This window comes from Rhinoraja longicauda, chromosome 11, assembly GCF_053455715.1.
Source record: "Rhinoraja longicauda isolate Sanriku21f chromosome 11, sRhiLon1.1, whole genome shotgun sequence".
In the NCBI taxonomy this organism is placed as follows: domain Eukaryota; kingdom Metazoa; phylum Chordata; class Chondrichthyes; order Rajiformes; family Arhynchobatidae; genus Rhinoraja; species Rhinoraja longicauda.
Window position 1 is genome coordinate 32439648 of NC_135963.1, and position 23404 is coordinate 32463051.

The 23404-nt window shown below is 38.1% G+C and overlaps 2 protein-coding genes across 7 annotated transcripts in view; one reads left to right on the forward strand and one right to left on the reverse strand.

The window, feature by feature from the left end:
• The window catches only part of LOC144598095 (FYN-binding protein 1), a 54650-nt gene extending 42766 nt beyond the window's left edge, over window positions 1-11884 (forward strand). For 2 of the 3 annotated variants that reach the window (XM_078407979.1, XM_078407980.1), the window contains 7 exons: window positions 486-561; window positions 3009-3028; window positions 3119-3149; window positions 6559-6673; window positions 8428-8590; window positions 11230-11263; window positions 11343-11884. In XM_078407979.1, coding sequence (XP_078264105.1) covers window positions 486-561; window positions 3009-3028; window positions 3119-3149; window positions 6559-6673; window positions 8428-8590; window positions 11230-11263; window positions 11343-11349 — 446 coding nt within the window. In that variant the 3' untranslated portion in view covers window positions 11350-11884. Of the gene's footprint in view, window positions 1-485; window positions 562-3008; window positions 3029-3118; window positions 3150-6558; window positions 6674-8427; window positions 8591-11229; window positions 11264-11342 lie in introns of those variants that run through there. The other variant, XR_013547823.1, reaches the window with a different exon arrangement.
• Window positions 11885-12194: 310 nt separating this feature from the next.
• Window positions 12195-23404, reverse strand: part of prkaa2 (protein kinase, AMP-activated, alpha 2 catalytic subunit) — a 30881-nt gene continuing 19671 nt past the window's right edge. For all 4 annotated transcript variants that reach the window (XM_078407319.1, XM_078407321.1, XM_078407320.1 and 1 more), the window contains one exon: window positions 12195-22528. In XM_078407319.1, the coding sequence (XP_078263445.1) occupies window positions 22287-22528 (242 nt within the window). In that variant the 3' untranslated portion in view covers window positions 12195-22286. The remainder of the gene's footprint in view (window positions 22529-23404) is intronic.

Genomic DNA, 23404 nt, shown 5'->3' on the forward strand with positions numbered 1-23404 from the left:
ATTGAAATCGAGTAATCAATACACTGTGCTTTGGTACATACCTATTTCAAGAGAATTATATTAAATTTTACTCAAGACATACAGGTTTGTAGGTTAATTAGCTTCATTATAATTGTAAATTGTTCCTAGTGGGTGTAGGATGATGTTAATGTGCAGGGATCGTTGGTCAGCGTGGACTCGGTGGGCCGAAGGGCCTGTTTCCGCACTGTATCTCTAAAACTAAATTAAATTTTGTTTACCTACTTATTTTCATTCTGCATGTTTTGATTCATAACCTTAGTTAAACTACATAATTTATATAATTCATAAAATAATTATATAGTTGGGTTAGAATTTATTTTGTTTATAAGGAGTGTTGTAAGACCCAATTACATGGAAATAAATGCAAACATGGAAATAAATTGCCAGTATTATACTCAGCATTGCCTGGGTTATTGCAACTCATTTAAAACACTTTTATAATCAGTTCCTTTTTTATTCCTTAGCTACAACAGACTTCGACAGTGATAAAAGTAGTTTGTATGAGGACGTTAACAATATAAGGGAACTCAATGATTCAGAGTAAGTGATTAATTCACCATTGTCACTGTCAACAATAGGTGCTTATCCATGTGCACTTATCAAATGGTATTTCTTAATAGTAGGAAGTGTGTTCTTCAATTTTATTCCTACCTTTCTTGATAGGGGCTTGATAAATTACAATTAAAACACAAAGTTCTTATGCTATATATTGGGTATTATTTTTGTAAAGTTTTTCAAATAAGCAGAGTAGGTGTGGTCTAGTCAATGAATGTTTGTAAATAGTGACCAGTGTATTGCTGAACCCCTGATTTTCCAAAGCTAACCTCTCGTGTTGCAGTCTGTGGTAGGATATCAAATTCGGTTTCGCAGGTTCAAAGACTGTTTCAGAAAACTTTTTGCATTTATTCCCCCGTTATCCAATCACCCATCAGTGTACAGCCTTTTGGTGTGAGGGACTAAATTTATATTCCTGTTGGGTCACGTTCTGGTATTTTCCTATACTCTTTTAGAGACAGAAGCTCTAAGTCAGACACAAGTAAAGTAAGCTCGGGGAAAATCTTCAGGAAGCGTGGAGACAATACCAAGAAAACAGGAGAAATGAAGTTGCAAGAAAGTGAAAGGTAGAACGTAATATGTTCGGTTTCCCTGAGACTTGAAGAAAATGATGTGATCATAAATTTCTGGTGTTACTAGACAGTTGAACACTGATTTCAGTAATGTCTTGACTAGTATTTGTACACTGAATTATATTTTACTGGCACTAATCCTGATTTTCTAAAAGTGCTGTGGGTAACATATGATTCAACTGTTATTATCTAGGCAACACATCGTAGGCAACACATATGGTTCCAATATAAGTAACCCCAACCTGAACATGCCATCCTCATTACTATCATCAAGTGAGCTTTAAACGAGCATAAAAGTAATGTAGAATTCTCGCATCAAATCAGCCCAGGGAGCATCCTTTTAAGTCGTTTCACTTGCAATTTTCCGTGTAGAGTGGAGCTGGATATATGTTCTAACTGTGCTATGTAATATATTATTCAATTCTAATTTACCTCTTTGCCTATGCCTCTATGGCATAAACAAAAGAATAAAAGTACCTTGTATGCCTCCTTAGCCACAGTATTTCTATTCAGAGCTTTGAGGCTACTTACTCCAAGATCTGCTGAGGCACCAGCATGTTTTAGCACAGCATGCAATGCAGGTCATGAGCCATAAGGCTGTACAACTCCATAACTCTATTTCTGTTCTGTTTTTTCCACACTGTAAGACTTTCAAATGAATTGCTCATGCTGAGCATACGAGAAATGCCTGAAGAAGGGTCTCGACCCAAAACGTCACCCATTCCTTCTCTCCAGAGATGCTGCCTGTCCCACTGAGTTACTCCAGCTTTTTGTGTCTATCTTCAGCATTGCCTTATTCTGATAAGATCAAAAATGTAGAAGCATGCTGCAGGGGAATGGGAAATCTGGGTAAATATTGCTTGGACTCTGCTGGAGAGGTGCTGAATAACAGTAGCCCCTGCTGAATGCTGCTGAAAACTTAAGTAAATAGCATGCAAACTAAGGTTCACTGGTGTAACGTTGACCCTAAAAATGGCACACCCACCATTTAAAACCTAAAGGTAACCATGAGTAACAAGAAACTGCAGATGCTGAGTTTGTGCCTATCCTTGGTATGCTGCCTGATCCACTGAGTTACTCCAGCATTTTGTCTTTTCTAGATAATCATGAGCACTCCCATACCATATATTTATTTATCTTTGTAACAAGCTGCTCTGCCTTGGTGGTGTCGTGCTTTCCTCTTACTGTGGCGGGAAGCACCATCTTTCCATGAAAAGTGTATTTTTAGTAGCTGCTGGGAAGATGTGCAGAAGAAAAAGTGCCTATTTATGATTTTCATGTACTTAATGCACTAGAGCAGGGGGAATTGGTGAGTTATTCAATTTAAATGCGTATTGAGAAATAAATTGCAAGAGGAGGTATTGGTTCCACAACGGAGGCAATAAATGCTTATGTAAAGTGAATGTTTTATGCAGGTAAGTGTTTGGATTGGGCATTAGATATTGTATAATTTTGCATTATGATTGGTGATGAGGGAAGTGAGGTGGGGGTGCTCACTTCTCTGAATGATGTAGGAGGTAACAAGAAATGTGTACTCTCCATTTTAAAAAAAAAGATATAATCTGTAAATTAACTAACCCAAGATAGCTGCAGAAATCATGCAGAACAGATAGCTGGATGATCTTTTTGGCTGTGACTGCCCAAGCATAAAGGCCCAGCAGTTAAAATCTACCATGCTTCATTGTTATAGAGCATATAGGTCTGCTTGTACCCTTTTAAAATTGACTGAATTGTTTCAAACACAACAAAGCTTTGAACTGGAGTGTGATCATTTTTGTAATAAGTAAATTAATGGTGAATGTTGCTTTCATACATTCAAAATGTCTGGATATTGATTTTTTTTTCTCTTTTTCCTCTAAGACTGGATTTCAGTACCGAGAGTAAGTTAAACCAACTGCTTTATATCTAATTAAATGGTCATATGCTATTTACTGATTAATTTATCTAAGATGCTATGCTTAATTTTACAGACTCCTTCACAGTGGATGTTAAAATGCCCAGGTAAAGTGATGCTCATGTAACTAAAACCAGAGGGGAAAAATAATCATAAAAATTTATGAGAAGCAAAAGTAGGCCATTCAGCTAATTTTTCCTGCACTGCCCTTCAGTAAGATCATGGCCAAGCTTTTAAAGTTATACAGCAGGGGAACAGACCTTTAAGCCTAACTTATCCATGCTGACAATGATTTCCCAATATAAACTAGTCCCATTTACCTGAGTTCTGCCCATATCTATGTTCTGATTGATAGTCAACATACTTAATGTGTTCTGAAACAAATAGAGATGTATTTTCTTGCCTTGGAACCTATTTAGTTCTACAGGATTGGTTGTGCTTCCCTGGTGCCAGTCATAGATGTCACTGGCTGCAGAGCATCATAAAAGAGGGTGGGGGGTGAGGGGGAGGATTGTAGTGTTGTGAGCAAACCAGATCTTGTAATCTATGTCTGTACAATCGGCATAGATAGAAAGGAGAATGAGGTCCAGCAGCTAATGTTTGGGAAGCTAGGTAGAAGTAAGATTTCAAAGGTGGTAGTCTCTGGGTTATCGTCGTGGCTATCCCTTGAGGTCGAGGATAATGGTCTACGTTCCGATGTCGGAACAAAGACGCCTGTGCGTGTCTTTCACAAATCAATCAACTAATTCCAATGGCAAGGGAACCAAGCCGATTAGAGCTGATAGATTTAGTGCAGCCTTCATCCGCCTTCACAGCCGTTGAGTTCAAGATAACTTTGTCCGCCTGGTCCACCGTTGAGGTCTTGTACGTTGGATCATTCTTAGTCTGGACCCTCATCCTCGACCTTACTGCCATGGGTGGCCCTACCAGAAGCTAGTGCTTTTGATGGCATCGCTCTCGGAATCATGGGGGCATGCAAGCCTCTTCACCACAACAAGGTGAACGATCCGAAGAGGTCTGGGTTATATGGGAAGATGGAGTGGGTGAATTTGTGGCTGGAGAAATGATGGTAGGAGGAGAGCTTTAGTTTCCGAGGATCTGAGATAATTTCTGAGCGAGATCGGACAATAAAAGCCAGACAGGTTGCACTTAAGTAGGAACAGGATCAAATCTTTGCGCAGGGGTTTGTAAATGCTGTTTGCGAGGGTTTAAACTGGCTTGGCAGATGAGTGGAAACAAAAGGGTATATTTATAAGGGACAATGTCTTAACCGGAAATAGGGAAGAGGAATTAAGGTGGAATTTGGGAGTATGGAACAAAATGAAGCAATAGTTTAAGGCACCAAACGAGGTAATAATGATCCAAGTCTACCGGAAAAGGACAGAACATGCAAGAATGAGTGCATTAGCAAAATAAAAGTTGTGTTCTTTATCTGAAATCATGCAGCCTTTGTAAAAAGATGAGATAACAGCACAATGGAAAATTTAATGGACATAATCGAATGGACTTGGGGGTGTGGTTGCAAGCCGACTAAGGCTGGGAATAGAATACGTGAGGATATTTGGCATTTTTGAAGGACAAAGAAAAAGGAGACGGTTAATAAAGAACAAGATCACTGCACAATATTGTCCTAAAAGCTTGAGATGCAGACTCAATGATGGGAGTTGTATATGGGTTAAGAGACTAAATCAGGAAATAACAAGAGCTTGGAATAAGGTACAGCAATAAACATGGGTGGGTTCAATCACTATATAGATTAGATCAATCAAACTGATAAGAGTAGTTATGAGTAAGAGTTCAAAGTACATTTCTTGGAACAATATATTTAAGGAACTAACCAGGAGCCAAGTATTACATACAGATGCAGGATTGATTGATTATCTCATGGCAAAGGATCCCCTTCAATAGACCGATAGAATTTCAAATTCAGTTTGAGAGTGGAAAACTTGTATCTGAAGCCACAGTATTAAACTTACTTTTGTAATTTCCTTTAGTTACAAGAACAGTTAACAATATGTTTTAAGGATAGGCCAGTAGATCAGCAATGGCAGACATGCAAGATTAAGTTTGTAAATCACAGCAAAGATGTATTCCAGTGAGAAAGAAAAGCTCTACATGAAGGATGCATCAACCACAGTCTACGACTAATTAAGGAAGTTAAAGATAGTATCAATTGAAAGAAAAGGTGGAAAGTAGTGATAGACCAGAGAATTGGAGATACTAGTTTTCCTAATGTCTAGAATTGGGATAATGCTGAAATCTATTATTAATATTGTAGTACCCTATCATACAAAGATCAAAAATTAATCAAGCAGATTCAGTATGGTTTTTATGAAAGGGAAATAAGCATTCAACAAATCATCTGGAGTACTCTGGGGATTTAACAATCAGAAAAAAGGGGAACTAGCACACTAGTAGTGTACTACAGGGTTCAGTGCTTGAGACTCTATTTCAAATCTGCATTAATGACTTGGATGAAGGAAACCAGTGTACTGTGACCAAATTTGTGGAAAGGGCCTGCAAAAGGATGTAGATAGGATATGTGAATGGAGAAGAAGTTGGCAGATGAAGTATTGACTGGGAAGCTATGATTATACACTTTGAAAAGAAAACAAAATAAAATAATTTAAATGGAGTGAAATTCCAGATTGAGGTACAAAAAATTGTTGGGAGTCCTAGTTTCTAAAACTTAAGTGATTGCAAAGACTAATGTAATGTTGGCCTTTATTGGATTGAGTGTCAATGGAAATATCTTGGTAAAGAACAGACTATGAGAGGAGAATGCAAGGAAACAAGAACATAGAGTTGTAAAAAAAAGAAACTGCAGATGCAGGTTCCAAAAAAGAGTGCTGGAGTAACTCAGCAAATCAGGCAGCATCTCTGGAGAACATGGATAGGGGAAGTTTTGGGTAGGGACCCTTCTTTAGACTATCTCCTATCCATGTTCTCCAGGGATGCTGCCTTAACCCGTTGAGTTATTCCAACACTTTGCAGCTTATTTAAAATATAGATATCCTATCTGGCAGCATGGTTGCTTCTGTTTTTGAAATGTTTAGCAGCTGCAAACCAACAGTTGATTTTGAGCAGCTTTACCAGAATCTGAGTAACTTGAACAGTGCAGGAAGTTTCTGATGGTGCAGGAAGGTTATTTACTTATGCCATCAGTAACTCTTCAGTTTGAGGTATTCACTTGCTCCAACCCCATTTCTCCTGTCTACGCCTTAAAATTATTTCTTTATAAAACAGCATCAATTATTTTGAAAAATTTGTCGTAGACTCTTGTTCAGTTTTGTATTATGAATACACAAGAGTTTATTTTGCCTGTATAAATTGATAGCTACAGGACCTCGTTATGGTGTTAAGGTATCCTAAAAGCATATGTAGGCTACATTTGTTTTGGAAAGGCAGTTAATTTGCTGAGGTGAGAAATCAGAAATAAAAGCAGAAAATGCTGGTGTCAGGCAGCATCTGTACAGGAAGAAATAGAATTAATTTGTAACTTTTTTGTTCTATTAGGGCGAAGGTGAGAGGAATATTCAAAGGCAAGAAAAAAGATCCAAGTGAAGAAAAGGAAACTAAAGTAAATAAAAAGAAAATGTTGAATGAGCAAGAATTTAGAGAGAATTTTAATGTAAGTTTTTTTTTTGTTGAATTAATTACTTTCAGCAGAATTTTTGAATAAATTGTGATGGGCAGCAGAGGTTGCACTTTAGTTTTGATGATTATAAGTCCAGAGCCTTGAAACTGTCATGAAGCACAACTGTTTATTGTGGAGAAATTGTAGTTAGATAAGGGAACATTTTAAATGAGGTGTTTTGGCAAGGAAAGGGTTTTTCAGGTGGGATGTAGTTAGAATAAGCAGTGCAGTTTTAGAGAAGGATACAACTATTCAACAAGAGTTTGAATGGGCATTAATTGAACGAGAATATGCTAGGTGTGGATGACAGTTTCATTGCCAATTCGAGTGAAGATAAAGGTGGAGCAGCTAATATGAAGGTGGAAATGGGTAGTTTTGGTGTTGCCAGATAGATGTAGTTTGATATCAAATAGATATGCCCAGGCACCATTTCATATCAATGCATCTGATACGGCAAAGAAGAAAAAATACCCATGTAATGGGAGACGCACATTGGGTAGAACATAATCAATTTTATGATTAAATATTTTAATTAATAATATATTTATTGCATTACTCTGCTCAATCCATTAGCAAATTTGCAGATGATACTAAATTGGGGGGTAGTGTGAATTGTGAGGAAGATGCAATAAGGCTGCAGGGTGACTTGGACAGGTTGTGTGAGTGGGCGGATACATGGCAGATGCAGTTTAATGTAGATAAGTGTGAGGTTATTCACTTTGGAAGTAAGAATAGAAAGGCAGATTATTATCTGAATGGTGTCAAGTTAGGAGGAGGGGGAGTTCAACGAGATCTGGGTGTCCTAGTGCATCAGTCAATGAAAGGAAGCATGCAGGTACAGCAGGCAGTGAAGAAAGCCAATGGAATGTTGGCCTTCGTAACAAGAGGAGTTGAGTATAGGAGCAAAGAGGTCCTTCTACAGTTGTACCGGGCCCTGGTGAGACCGCACCTGGAGTACTGTGTGCAGTTTTGGTCTCCAAATTTGAGGAAGGATATTCTTGCTATGGAGGGCGTGCAGCGTAGGTTCACTAGGTTAATTCCCGGAATGGCGGGACTGTCGTATGTTGAAAGGCTGGAGCGATTGGGCTTGTATACACTGGAATTTAGAAGGATGAGGGGGGATCTTATTGAAACATATAAGATAATTAGGGGATTGGACATATTAGAGGCAGATAACATGTTCCCAATGTTGGGGGAGTCCAGAACAAGGGGCCACAGTTTAAGAATAAGGGGTAGGCCATTTAGAACGGAGATGAGGAAGAACTTTTTCAGTCAGAGGGTGGTGAAGGTGTGGAATTCTCTGCCTCAGAAGGCAGTGGAGGCCAGTTCGTTGGATGCTTTCAAGAGAGAGCTGGATAGAGCTCTTAAGGATAGCGGAGTGAGGGGGTATGGGGAGAAGGCAGGAACGGGGTACTGATTGAGAGTGATCAGCCATGATCGCATTGAATGGCGGTGCTGGCTCGAAGGGCTGAATGGCCTACTCCTGCACCTATTGTCTATTGTCTAATCCCACCTCTGGGCCTCTATGTGGAATCGCAAACCCTAAACTGATCAGTGTAAACAAAGCTTGAGGGGTGTAGAATAGACATCTACAGACAGTACCAAAAGCAAAACATCTAGACTCATTTAAAAACAGCTGGAATGAATGAATAGTTATTGAGAGGTCCCTTTCATTGCAGTTAAACCTTTCTCATTTGTGTCTATCCATCTGCATATCTCTATTTGAACCTGTGGATGTTTCTCCTCAGTACACCAAGGAGATCTTTGTGGAGAATGTTGCAGTTGTTGAAAAAAATGTTGTGCAAGAACAAAAAGGACCCCTGTATTTACGGATAAAATCTAGAGAGAAGCTGGATGTAATAGATATTGGAGAAGAAAATCTAATCATTTGTCGGAATAAGGAGGGTAAATGTAAGTGACTTCAGTTTAATAATGTTCACATGATTTAAACTGCATAGAAAAATTATCTCACAATACAATTAATTATTTGATTAACAATGGAAGTGTAAAGAGTGTACATTTCTTAAAAGGCATCCCTATCAGTGGAAAGAGAAACAGATAAGGGTCTCGGACCTGAAACATTAACTTTCTCTTGCCACAGATGCTCAAGTTATAGGAGTAGAATTAGGTCATTTGGTCCATCGAGTCTACTCTGCCATTCAATCATGGCTGATCTCTATCTCTGCCTCCTATTCCTGTTTTCCTGCCTTCTCCCTATAACCCTTGACACCCATTCTAATCAAGAATTTGTCTACCTCTGCCTTAAAAATATCCACTGACTTGGCCTCCACAGCCCTCTGTGGCAATGAGTTCCAGACTAAAGAAGTTTCTCCTCGCCACCTTTCTAAAGGAGCTCCCTTTAATTCTGAGGCGATGACCTCTGGTCCTAGACTCTCCCAAAAGTGGAAACATCCTTCCCACACCCGCTTTATCTATGCCTTTCATTATTCTGGAAGTTCCAATGAGGTCCTCCCTCAACCATCTAAACTCCAATAGGTGGAGGCCCAGTGCTGTCAAGCATCATATGCTAACCCACTCATTCTTGGAATCGCCTACGCGTGCAGCGTAGGTTTACTAGGTTAATTCCCGGAATGGCGGGACTGTCATATGTTGAAAGACTGGAGCGACTAGGCTTGTATACACTGGAATTTAGAAGGATGAGAAGGGATCTTATCGAAACGTATAAGATTATTAAGGGGGTGGACACGTTAGAGGCAGGAAACATGTTCCCAATGTTGGGGGAGTCCAGAACAGGGGCCATAGTTTAAGAATAAGGGGTAGGCCATTTAGAACGGAGATGAGGAAAAACTTTTTCAGTCAGAGTTGTGAATCTGTGGAATTCTCTGCATGCATTCAAGAGAGAGCTAGATAGAGCTCTTAAGGATAGCGGAGTCAGGGGATATGGGGAGAAGGCAGGAACGGGGTACTGATTGAGAATAATCAGCCATGATTACATTGAATGGCCTACTCCTGCACCTATTGTCTATTATAATTCTTGTAAACCTCCTCTGGACCCTCTCCAGAGCCAGCACATCCTTCCTCGGCTATGGGGCCCAGATTTGCTCACAGTTCTCCAAATGTGGCCTGACCAGCACCTTATAGAGCCTCAGCATTACGCCCTTGTAATGTACAGATGTAAAGATATTGCCTCACCTGCTGGATGTTCCCAGCATCTGCAGTGTTTCAAATTTCAGTCTCCATCTGATGCCTCAAAGGTGATGCGCAATGGTTTGTATGGCACAAATTGTGGAAAAGCAATGAATGATTCACCAATAGCTGTGGTGAATTAGCTATCTCAGCATGAATGGCATTATGATTGCTGAACTTTACCTTAGACATGTGGAGCTAGTTTCTGCTCCTGGTTTCCAGGTAAACTAACCCTTCTGAAAAATGTGCAAAGGTGTTGAATAAGGTAACATTTATCCTGAGGGCTGACCAATCCGCATCTGTCCCTGCTGACTTAAACTTTCCATGTGAACTTTCCTCAAAGTTCCAAGGTGGTGCTCCAGATGGTTCATCTTTAGACTTTGAACAGATACGTCGTGGAAACTAGTCCTTCGGCCCACCAAATCTGTGCCTACCGGCAATCATTCCGAATACTAACCTAATACACGAGTGACTGTACGCTAGCTTATGATACAACCATTCAGAAGCTTTGTATGGGCAGAAACAGTTCCTGAGTCTAGTGGTGCATGCTTTCAAGATTCTGTATCTTCTGCCCAACAGAAGTGGGAATGACAGAGGGTAGGGCAAGTTTTTGATTATGTGGGCTGCTTTTAGTTTAGCGGTACAGCGTGGAAACAGGCCCTTCGGCCTACCGGGTCTGCGCCAACCAGCGATCACCACACATGAATGCTATCCTGCACACACTAAGGACAATTTTTACATTTACCAAGCCAATTAACCTACAAACCTGTACATCTTTGGAGTGTGGCAGAAAACTGAAGATCTCGGAGAAAACCCACACAGGTCACGGGGAGAACGTACAAACTCCATACAGACAGCACCCGTAATTGGGATTGAACCTGGGTCTCCGGCGTTGCATTCGCTGTGAGGCAGCAACTTTACCGCTGCGCCACCGGGGATCGTGAAGATTCTAGCTCCTTTGTCTTGCTGACACTGAGGGAGAGGTTATTGTGGTGTCACCGTGGTACTAAATTCTCAATCTCCTTTGTTAAATTTAAAGTATTTTAAGTTTAGAAATAAAATAATCCACACATTAATGTTTCCATTTAAACAAGAGGGTCTGCACCACAGGAACAAAAATCTGTCCAATATGCTATTTCCAAACCTAATTAATGAATCATTTTATAACCTTGGCTCTGATCCCTCACAGTATTTATGCAGTGAGTTTTGCCAATTCTCAAATATATATTTAACATTATGGTCAATATTTAACACTGTCAGTATTTATTATACCTACTGAAGTTATTTATCTTGGTTTTAGATGTTTTTTTAGATGATACTTCCAGAAAAAATAGTAGAAATGCTTATTATGACATTAAACAAAAATTGAACACCTAACAAATCTGGTTTACTTTTTGTCTTAGATGGTTATGTCCACATAAGTCATTTAATATTTGGGTAAGTCTTTATTTTTCTGTTTAAAAAAAATTACACTTCCTAAACAAAATATAACATTTTAATCATGTTTTATTTGCAGTACTTGAGCCAATAAAGATACCTGGCATTGAAAAGAAGACCCATGTTTGAATAATTGCATTTTAATTTTCTATAATATGGAATATTTCTTCTAATGGAATTTTGTAATTTAAAGATAGATTTAATGCATAATCACAAGCATCCTGGAATGTTTCCCTTAATAATGCTCCTAAATATCTTTGTTTTGCACTTAATGTCTATGGAAATAGCACTACCTGGTCACATGTCCGTTTGTTAATGTGTTATTTGATTCCAATGAATGTTTCACATTTGGGGTAAGAGAAATGTGTACTCAAATGTTATTCATTAAACTTAATGGGATTATTATATGGCTTGTTATTTTGATTGTGATAATGAGTAACACAGGCATCTGAGGCAATAGTTTACCAACTCGCCCATCCTAGATGTACAATGGTGTAAGATTCCCAAGATTTAAAATCTGGATTTTAAAATAAACCCAAGTGAACTTCACAAGTTCTTGTTCATTGGGTTGATTGACACCAAGTTAAATTGGTACCAATAAGAGATATGCAGCCTTTTTGAAGTGGTGTTAAATAGTAAGCAAGGAATGCTTTAAGTAAAAGCAATGAACTACAATGTTTGAAAAATCTCCAATACTACTCTCCCCCTCCTTTCAATAAATCCTCTAATCTTAAATGTTTTCAGCTTGTTCTCAGTGTGCCAGTTTATAATTTATTAATGGTAGAATGTTTGGTGTTTGAGATGGTCAGTCAGCCTTGCAGCTTGAACAAAAATGAATCTTCTATGATGCATGGAAAATGATTGTGTACTAGTCAGCCCTAAGACATTATATGCCAAAAATGATTTAGATCACAAACATAGTATTTTCTCATTTTATTAAAGTGCAATAGCAACCGTGATATCATGCTGTGCATTACATTTTAGAAACAAAGACAAGTTTGCGCACAAATCAGAATGGTCAATGTTTTATGATATCACAACAGTACATGTCACAAACTATCAACATTCAGTACTTCATGCAAAAATAGTTGCAAAACTGCAATCAAATGTATCATTTTATTGGTAACTACTGTTAATAGTGAGGTACTGACTGCATACACTTCCTAAATCAAACATTTTCAGCTACAGCACAGGTGATACTACAAAACTTTCTCTATACCAAGGTCATGCCTCAATTTTAACCTCGTGCCACTGTGATAATGTATATTCCAAGACAGTAGCTGTTTTCTGGTATTCAAATTACCAGATTCATTGTGAGACAGATTCTGTAGTGTCCCAAATAAGAGTATCCCAAGAAGCATTACAGCAAGGTGAGAAACTGCATATCCGCACCAGGCTATCACAAGCCACCTGATGTCAGATACTCAGCCCTAGATTTACAGAATGATAGTGGCAATGTAGTGCTTTTACAAACTCTGGTTGAATTCTTAGTTTCATCAACATGGAGTCTAACTGGAACTGCAACATTTAGCAAGTCAAAACAATGCTCGAGAATTGAACTCCATTACAATGCTGATAATAGACAATAGACAATAGGTGCAGGAGTAGACCATTCAGCCCTTCAAGCCAGCACTGCCATTCAATGCGGTCATGGCTGATCACTCTCAATCAGTACCCCGTTCCTGCCTTCTCCCCATATCCCCTCACTCCGCTATCCTTAAGAGCTCTATCCAGCTCTCTCTTGAAAGCATCCAATGAACTGGCCTCCACTGCCTTCTGAGGCAGAATTCCACACCTTCACCACTCTCTGACTGAAAAAGTTCTTCCTCATCTCCGATCTAAATGGCCTACCCCTTATTCTTAAACTGTGGCCCCCTTGTTCTGGACTCCCCCAACATTGGGAACATGTTTCCTGCCTCTAATGTGTCCAATCCCCTAATTAATTGACGCCATCTAGATTAAATGTCATAAAATAAAGTACACTGAATCGGACACTCAAAGTCAGTCTGACCAACACAGGAGTGAATGCCTGACAGGGCAAGTGAAAGGTTTAAACTCACTGCAGACTTTTCACTTTCACTATCCTTATCAGAAGTGAATTCTACATAATGTTCACTATCAGGAATTTCAGATATGCTGATCTGTTGGCCTCACTGGCTCAGGTTTTGGATTTTCAGGTTGCCACATTTTGCATAATGAAAGTGCATAATCTGAAGATAGACACAAAAAGCTGCAGCCGGTCAGGCAGAATCTCTGGAGAAAAGGAATAGGTGATGTTTCAGGTCGTGACCCTTCATACTTGGAAGGGTCTCAACCCTAAAAGTCACCTATTCCTTTTCTTCATAGATGTGGCCTGACCCGCTGAGTTACTCCAGCTTTTTGTGTCTTTCTTGGGTTTAAACCAGCATCTGCAGTTCCTTCCTACACATTTTGAGTGCATAATCTGTATGATGTAGCTTAGTTTCTAATCTGTTGCCTGGTTGACTCCTGGTTATCTACAAAGCATCACCTTTCTTCATTAGCAAACATCAAAATCAGGAAATAAAATAAAAACAGGAGCAGTTTCAAGCAGCTTTTCTTTTTAAAGCTCAATATTTGGCACTGAATTTAACTCTTCCTATTGTTCAGTCATGAAGTGGAATACAGAAAAGGATTTTACACAAGGCAGTTACACAAATACGATTAGTAGATTGAAATAGATAAATATCATAACATTCACTACTTGTGTAGGAAAACTTCCAAATACATTACATATCAGACCATTAGATACTGGAAATCAATAAAAACAAAAACTGCATTATCAGCAGATCAGTTTGCATCTTCTATTAAGAGTCAAGTCAATGTTTCCAGTGTAGAACTATTGATCTGTTTTTCTCCAGAGATGCTGCCTGACCTGAGTATTTCGGGCATTTTTTTTTGTTGAAATATAGTTGATTGATTCTTGCATGTAAGAAAATGAACACTTCTATACAAATACATATAAAAGCTAGTGTGATGAAACAATTTCCGGGTTTTAAGGCAACAGGAGCAGATATTCAGTAACAAGGACTAAAATCAACCCATTGTTTTATAATGTGTGATAGGTCCACACTACCACAAGGTAGCAAGATGCATTTTAATGTTCAACTTCACAGCAAATTGAATGCATGTTGACTTGTCATGCAGAAATGAACCAAGTCAATCCTTGCAGCATATAAATATGTACTATTTTTCCACTTACGTAATGAACACAATATTGTTTGGCTTTACAAAAATATTAATCTGTCAACAGACTTCCTGGCACTGCAGTGTTGGATATTTCTTCAAATAAATTAAATCCATTTATCAAACAAAATGCTACCTGCAGTCTTAAGTTTTTGAAATATTGATTGATTATTAAGCAATAACCAGAAAAGTAAACGCCCATTTTGTTCAACGCTGAGGTGTATTGTTCCATTGATATCAGGAACGAGAACATCTTATTCTCATTTATATAGTCACTGAAATTGACATTATTTGGTGTCACAGCCCTGGGGGGAAATCGTGCACAACATGCTTGCTAATGTGTACAGTTTAAACAAACTATTCAGAGGCATTTGAGATATATTCCAGTAAATGAATCACAATGAAAATTACACATTTTTAATTATTTGAGAGATCTAAATCATTAATGTCCTGGAATCAGATTTGGCTCAGAACTTTAATAATTTCTAGTTTAATATACGACAGTGAAATACACATCCAAAGACGTACAGGTATGTAGGTTAATTGGCTGGGTAAATGTAAAAATTGTCCCTAGTGGGTGTAGGATAGTGTTAATGTACGGGGATCGCTGGGCGGCACGGACTTGGTGGGCCGAAAAGGCCTGTTTCCGGCTGTATATGATATGATATGATATGTTGTTCAAATTAAAGTTCAGCCATGTTACAATTCAATTTTGATCATTGAAGCTCATCTTCTGTAACGGATGAGCTAGTAATCCAGGCCATACAACAAAATCATCAGTTTGGACTCTAGATGATGAGAGAAAGTTTTACATGATCCCATTCTTGCTAATCTGCATAATCAGACAGCATTTTTTTCCACGAGAGCATCGGTAACAATGAGACAATGATGTAAATATCACATTTGGGACACCCTTCTGCAATACTGCAGGGATTTATCAGACAGAATGGGAAATTGCTTAACTCCCATAAATGTTCCATCTACCAATTCTGCTACTTGCCTCATCATCAGCTTATTCTCAATCAATAGCTTACCGATGGTGCTGTACGAGTGAGATTTTGTCAGGTGACTCCATTTATTAGCTCAATATTCAGTTTAGAGATACAGCGCTGAAACAGGCCCTTCGGCCCACCGGGTCCGCGCCGACCAGCGATCCCCACACATTAACACTATCCTACACCCACTAGGGACAATTTTTACATTTACCAAGCCAATTAACCTACAAACCATTACGTCCTTGGAGTGTGGGAGGGAACCGAAGATCTCAGGTCACGGGGAGAATGTACAAACTCCGTACAGGCAACATCCGTAGTCGGGATCGAATCAGGTTCTCCGGTGCTGCATTCGCTGTAAGGCAGCAACTCTACCGCTGCGCCACCATGACCCCATATTTTGAAATTCACACACTTTTGACCCAAACATGCACTAATGAGCTGTATTCCTCAATTCATATTATTATTCCATCTTTGACATCAGTATTAAACAAATTAGAATTATGTAAAGCTGACCATAAAAATTACCTCATCCAATTAAAATTCCACTTCAAATTTGCACTCCAGTAGTTTTAAATATTGAGTTCTAAACAGACATGAAAATAATTGCAGAACATATTTCAACACATTGAAAGATAGTTCTGCATTATTTTGAGTAGTTTAAGTACATTGGTATCTGCAGCTTGCCTGATGCAGACAAAGTGCAGCGACCATGACAAACATGGGGCATCATGATAGCCAAAGCCATATAACACTGAGAAGGCCAAGCAGTTGCCATGTTCCAATACTTTGATCTGACATATTGTTTTAAAATTATTTTCACAGTTCTATTACCAACCCCATATTTCTAGTTCCCGGCTCTATTACAAAGTATTCAAAACATATCAATGTATTTTAACTCCAAATGCAAAGAACAATAAAATATTTAAACTAGTAGTTAAGCAAAGTAAATGTTTTACTATTTATATTTAATACTACTAAATATTTATATTTAGTACCTTGCAAAGCTGCCATTTTGTTAGTTCAGTGTCACATATTTAGTCATTATAAAATCACGGTTTGTATTTTTTGCCATCATCTCCAGGAACATTTAAACAAGTGTTTGACTAAGCCACAAATTTAAATAAGATGCAATGTAAAACTTACTGTATATATACCTAAAACAGTGTAAGGACACTGATTGATTCATCGTGTGATTAAAAACCCAGCACTACATGAAAAATTACTTCACAGAAACCAGTCCCATTACCTTCCATATGACCATTTCATTCACTGTACACTATCACTGTAGGAATTGACACCAGTGCACAATGCTTAATGTATATGCTCAAATGCCTTCTTACAATTTGGCACAGGAAATATTATTGCATGGAAAAGACATAGCCTTAAAATTCTCCAGGACAAAAAGTAATCAACTTTCTGCACATTGGCTACTTTCTGTAAAATTTAGGATTTTTTTTTTCTAGAGTCTGTGCTTTCCATGTAACAACATGGTTGTTAGTTACTCAAGCTTTTATTTCCATTAGTTTGTGATAAAAATGCCTAAGTAATCAGTTACCACAGCTGATTTATGCAAAGCAAGTTCTATGAAATAGCAAGGCAATAATAACCAGATGATAGAAACATCATAATATTGGTTGAAAAACATTAGCCGTGGGATATCTTCAATGTTGCCTCGATTAGAAAGTATTAGCTATAAAGGGGAGGTGGGATTGTTTTCTTGGAGGTCGAGGAGCAACATGTAAGTATATATAATTGAGAGGTATAAATAAGGGTAGATAGTGTCTTTTTCTCAGGAGAAAATACCAAATGCTAGAGGGCATAATTTTAAGGAAAGAGAAGATTGTAGGTTTACAAGGCAGATTCCCACCTTCCTCCAAAGAGCACCACACCTTAATCACTAACATTATCACTGATCTCACCAATTCCGGCGCTCGGCCCTCTAATGCCTCCAACCTTATCGTTCCCCTGCCCCACACGGCCCGATTTTACCTTCTCCCTAAAATCCACAAACAGAACTGTCATCCTCCCCTCTTCCTCCAAAGAGTGATGCCTGGAACCCACCTCCCAAGGCAAGTGATGGAAGCAGATGTGATAGCAACACTTAAGAGCCATTTTGACAGACACATGAGCAGACTTGGAATTGAGGGATATAGACGTGCAGGCAGATTTAAACAGGCACAGACTTTGTGGACTGAAGGGCTCGTTCCCAGACCGCTCTATGAAGACATTTCATCCGTAAAGAAAATCAGCACTTCCAATGGTATTGTATTCCTTCAATGCAGAAGAATCACATTAGCCTAGATCTTGTTGATTCACATTTCTCTCTGGAGAGGAAATATGAATAAGAGGCAAGTGCTACCATCTAAGACACAGCTCACACTATACTACACAAATAGGTAGTAAATCATGATGCACAGTTGGTTAAGCCATTGGGATTGGGACCGTTATACAGTCAGTAAATACACGTGGTACCTGCCAATGACAGAAATGAAGAGAGCTGAGATAATCTCAGTCAAAAGATAGTTCTGGATATCCTGTAATTAAAAGCTAGTTAATAAAAAACATCTGATAATTGATGTTGCTCTTAATCATTATTTGGATTAACTTTTGGAAGGATATAAGTTTGGATATCATCTCTCATAGTTATAGAATATTATTTGATTTGAGTTTGAAAATTAATATGTTTTGGATACAGAACATCGAATTTTCATAAATGACATGTTTTATTTGATACACTAACCTTGGGTCAGGCATTTCTCTGTAAGCAAAGAGGGTAAAATGTCAGAGCCTGCATCATGTACTTCAGAAAGGTATCAGAATGGAAGTCTGGGAGCAAGTCACCTACTTCAGGAATGTAGTAGGGGAGGCAATTTGAGCATGTTGAAAATATAAAGGTAAACAAGAAAATAATTGCATTGAGGAAGTGGCCAGGTAAAATTTAATTTAATTGGCATTTATGATTAACTAGCACTCAACAAATCTGGCAGGTTCCAGATAAGAGATTTTAGTGTACACAAACTTGAAAGGTTTTGGTTTTACAGTAACAGAAGTCCAGATAATTTGCAGATCTTCTGTGCCTGTAATCATATTTTCAATCCTTCTCTATCAGTCATAGGTAATGCTTTTGGATTTACTGCAGGATTACAAAAATAGGAGGCCTGGGTTCTGAGGAAAGGTCTGTTAGAGGTGAGACATTGACCAATATCGTTCCTGCTCATGATATGCACACATGGATAAGCAGCCAGTGTTTTCTGTCTTTTCTAGACTATAGCTGTACTTTACAAAGGTAATGCTTTCACCAAGTGTCAGGTGTATTCAGGTATTGATACTTAACTGCATTTGTGCAACAATGATTTGCAAACCTATTTCCACATTTAAAATATGGTAAATTAGGTTAGAAAGTGTATATAAGCAACTTATTCAAGAAAATTCAGTTGTGTACAATAAACCCCAAAACTCAACCCCATTAGTATAAAATATTCATATTCTACTTTTTTTCCTCTGACTCAACCTTTTAGTGTTTTAAAACCTAAACTTGCTGTCTCGGAGTTTCCTTTAACAAAGATATTAACAATTCATGCACAAAGACTGTATCCAATCTCCGAGCAGCATATTAAATAAAGAATAGATCACAGCATGCATCTCAAGACTTCACAAGCAACGCGGCTAATGTTCTGTTCTGGGACAGTAGCCATAACATAGAATATTTTAATCTCTCTGCATTTCTCGTGCACACCATTTATTTCTATTTTGTTAAGCAATATGCTTTGATAAGATGTCATGTTGTTTAAAAGACCAAAGGTCTTTGGTCAATGAGATTTTACATATCCAGCAACAAGATCTATAGAATATTGTTCAAATAAAGAAGAAATCAAGTACAGAGGCTGTTTTTACATCAGATTTTGTCATTCATTAATGAAGCAATGAGCGTTGCAATCTTCCACTAAATTGGTACAGCAATTAATTGTTATTTTAAATTACATAAAAGGCTAAAATAAAAGCTAGGATAATAGTTTTATTGGTAGCTATTTGCTGAGCAGTGCCCAGTATCTTATATTGCTTTTTACCACAAAATGCAGCAGGATGCATCGATGTCCCAATTAAATCTAACTTCAGATAATATTAATTAATTGGAATATTTGACAAAAAGCATTTAAGCCAGTAACCAAATTAAAATTGCATGAGCATCGTTAGATTTTATTCCACGTGGCATATTTTGATTTATGTAAACCACAGTGGTAGGTATGAATGCAGGTTATCAATATATATTAGTATAAAATTAGTTTTGTTAAATAGTTGTCTATTTTTCTATCACAATAATTCAATTTAAACATACTGGCTTTGAATAGCATCAGCAAGTACCTCTGAGTTGCCCCTCTCTTCCATTAATTTAATCTATGTGTGGCAAGGCTACTTTGTTGCCATAAAGCAAGGGTTCCCAACCTGGGGTAAATTTACCCCAGGGGGTAAATTTCACCAACCATTATTGTTATTTGAACTTAAAATAATAAAGTTAATAACAGTATTTTAAAATTTCCCCTTTGTCGGTTGCTTTATTATGGTAGAAGTGTAAACTGAAATTACTGAGCAAAACAGGTTGGGGGTAAATTTACTTTCGAAAGGTTGCCAGGGGTAGTATTTCAGTCTTGCGAAGAAGCTTTCTACAGACACTAAAGATCTCTGAAAACATAACAGCTGGGAAATCCTTGCCCCCCAGAATTATCAGCTGTCAAGGTTATTAATATGTTTAAATATTTAAGTGTCTCCAAAGCCATTAAAATCTTTAGAAATCAATGGGGTTGTCGATCCCAAGCCACGTAAAACGTGGTGCAGGATATATAGGCAGATTCCCCATCTAATTGCTAGAAATCGCAGGAAGATATATTCCAGCTAGGAAATGAAAGGATGAGCACAAGCAGTAAGCTTGGAATTTGCATATTCACACATCCCAAACTAGCTGCTGACATTTCTCAATGTTCATTTTGGCAGTTCTCAGCAAAATCTTGGACGAAGTATGCGGTTTTCTGTGCAATTAATAAACATTCACATGGCTCCAATTGCTGCACAAACCTATGATATTCTTAAGCTAACTGTTGATTCATTATTTCTGAAAATTATATTCTTCATTCTGGAATCAGTATTCCTGCAGACATACTAGTGGCATTGTGATAAGGTGTAAAGAACAATAGGGAACAAAATAGTATTTATTATAATGGTATTCACAAATTTATTCATGTAAAAATGATCAAATTATTATTTATTCCAGTTATTTCAGCATTAATCGTGGTGGTGTGTACAAAAGTTTTTTATCATATCATATCATATCATATATATACAGCCGGAAACAGGCCTTTTCGGCCCACCAAGTCCGTGCCGCCCAGCGATCCCCGTACATTAACACTATCCTACACCCACTAGGGACAATTTTTACATTTACCCAGCCAATTAACCTACATACCTTTTTTGTTTAGTTTAGAGATACAGCATGGAAACAGGCCCTGTGGCCCAACTAGTCCACTGCCAATAACACTATCCTACACACACTGGGGACAATTTATAATTATATCAAGCCAATTAGCCTACAAACCTGTACATCTTGCGGGTTGAAACCCTGCATCAGGACAGAGGGAACAGGAAAGAATGCTGGTATATAGCTATATGAAAGGGGATTAGGATGGAGATTGGTAGATGATACGTGGCACTAGATGGGAGGGAGGGGATGATCAGAAAAATCGCCTTACATCTCTTGCCTCCTCAGAAGCAGTTTGACCCGATGAGCTCTTCCAGTATTGTTTGATATTCCAGATTCTAGCACCTGCAATCTTGCTTGAGGTTTTTTGAAAACAAATTTTCTAGACCTTAAAGTTGAGAGTGAGATCCAACCGTAAACAAAATAATATTAATCATAATTGTCATTCAAGGAAACTAATTTGGGATATGTGTGCCTAATGATACTGATTGATGTACCATTTATAATTTTGAATGCCATCCCTCATTCTGTACTGTAAAGCACTGTAAAATACGGTAACTGTTAAATGAGAATCAGCAAAAGTTCAACTACATCCTGCAGTGCATGCTGCTGACATATTCAACTAAAAAATTGTGCTGAAGAGAAATACTCACACGAGAAAAGATGTACTTCCAAAGGAGTGTTCATACTTTAACCCAGAGATCACACACTCGTTTATAGTTCTATTAAACTTAATCCTTCTCATCAATAAAATCACAATAAAATAAACCTTCATAATTGCATACAATATCATTTGATGATTTTAAATCAGTCACTTCATTTTAATAAATTTTATCTCATTTTATTATCTAACTTGTTTTATAGCTTTCTAGCCCCAACTAACCTCAATAGAAATTTGCATCCCAACTAGTCACAACCTGGTTTATGACTAAACCGTGCACTCATCCAGTCCACCAACATATCATGTGAACAATCCTAGCTCTTCAACAATCCTTTAAATACATCTAATTTGCTCTTTAATGTCACCAATTTGAACATTAAAAAAAACAGCACTTTCAAATGACATTTTATGCTTCTCTACAGTTGTGTTGTAAACCCGTATAATCCTGTGGATTTGGCTGGCAAAAAGAAATGCAATAAATAAAACCCCCTGTGTGCCTATAGTGTTTGTAAATGGCAACGAGCAAATACTGCCCTGCAGCTTCCACTATGTTCAAAGTAGCAAAAACGCCAGATGCAAACTGGCACTGCAAATAACAAGTACTGAAGTAAAACACAGTTTTGCAAAGTGGAAAGGGCATTTTTTTGCACACTTTTACGGGTTAAGGAACCGATTTCTCAATGAATTAAACCATCAGCGAGCCAGTGTAGTTATAAGGCTAGCACACATCTCAAAGAAATCCATCGTATGGCTCCCGTATCGTGGAGTTATAGAGCTCAAGATTCCAGTCAGTGAGATTGGGAGCGACCCGACGAGAGTCAAAGGTTGGCTGTCAGTAGTTGCTGCATCAATACTCAGTCTCAGTCTATGTAGCAAAGCTACCGATCCTGAACGCTTCGGAGTGGAAGAGTCTGACTTTTGTTCCATTACATCTTCTAATCAAAGAAATCAAGGAAGATGATTAGGGTAAATGCAATCGAATGCATAGAAAATACGGTAAATCTGATCTGGAAACAAAAATGCCAGGAAAGCATGGATCAGATGGAACAGGTAAAATGAGATTGATTAAAAATGCACACATGATCAGCACAAGCAAACCAGTTCCAGAATTCCACCAAATCTTTAACTGATCTTCAGTGTTGTTCCCTGTGTTTAAATTTTCCCATTTTCTTTCAGAGCAAAAACAGATATTACAATCAAAGTTTAGCCCTTCAGATCTTGAAACAAAGCCTGGAAATTCCTGAAAATGGTTTACCAAATAATAGTTCAAGATACAATAGTCACATTGATATGCCTATTGATATATTATACTCACATTTTATTTATCTTTTATTCTGGATTACCAAAATTGCCACATACTGAAGAAGGGTCTCGACCCCAAACATCACCTATTCCTTCTCTCCAGAGATGCTGCCTGTCCCGCTGAGTTACTCAAGCAATTTGGGTCTACATACATATACAGTGCATGGTGTTGCATATTGTAGAGTCAAACCTGGGAAGAATTTTCAGAGTGACTAGGACCCTGGGAAATGTTGCAGAACAAAGGAACCTAGGAGTAGGAGCATGTAGTTCCCTATAAGTGGTGTCACAGGTGGACAGGATAGAGAAAAATACTTTTCATACGCTAGGCCTGATCACTGTGAGTACAAAGGTTGGGATGTTATATTGCAGTTGTATAAGCCATTTGTGAGGCCGTACTGCGGTATTCTGTTGGGTTTAGGTCTCCCTGCGATAGAAAAGATGCCATTAAGGTAAAAAGAGTGCAGAGAAGATTTACAAAGATGGTGCCAAGACTCGAGGGTCTGAGTTAC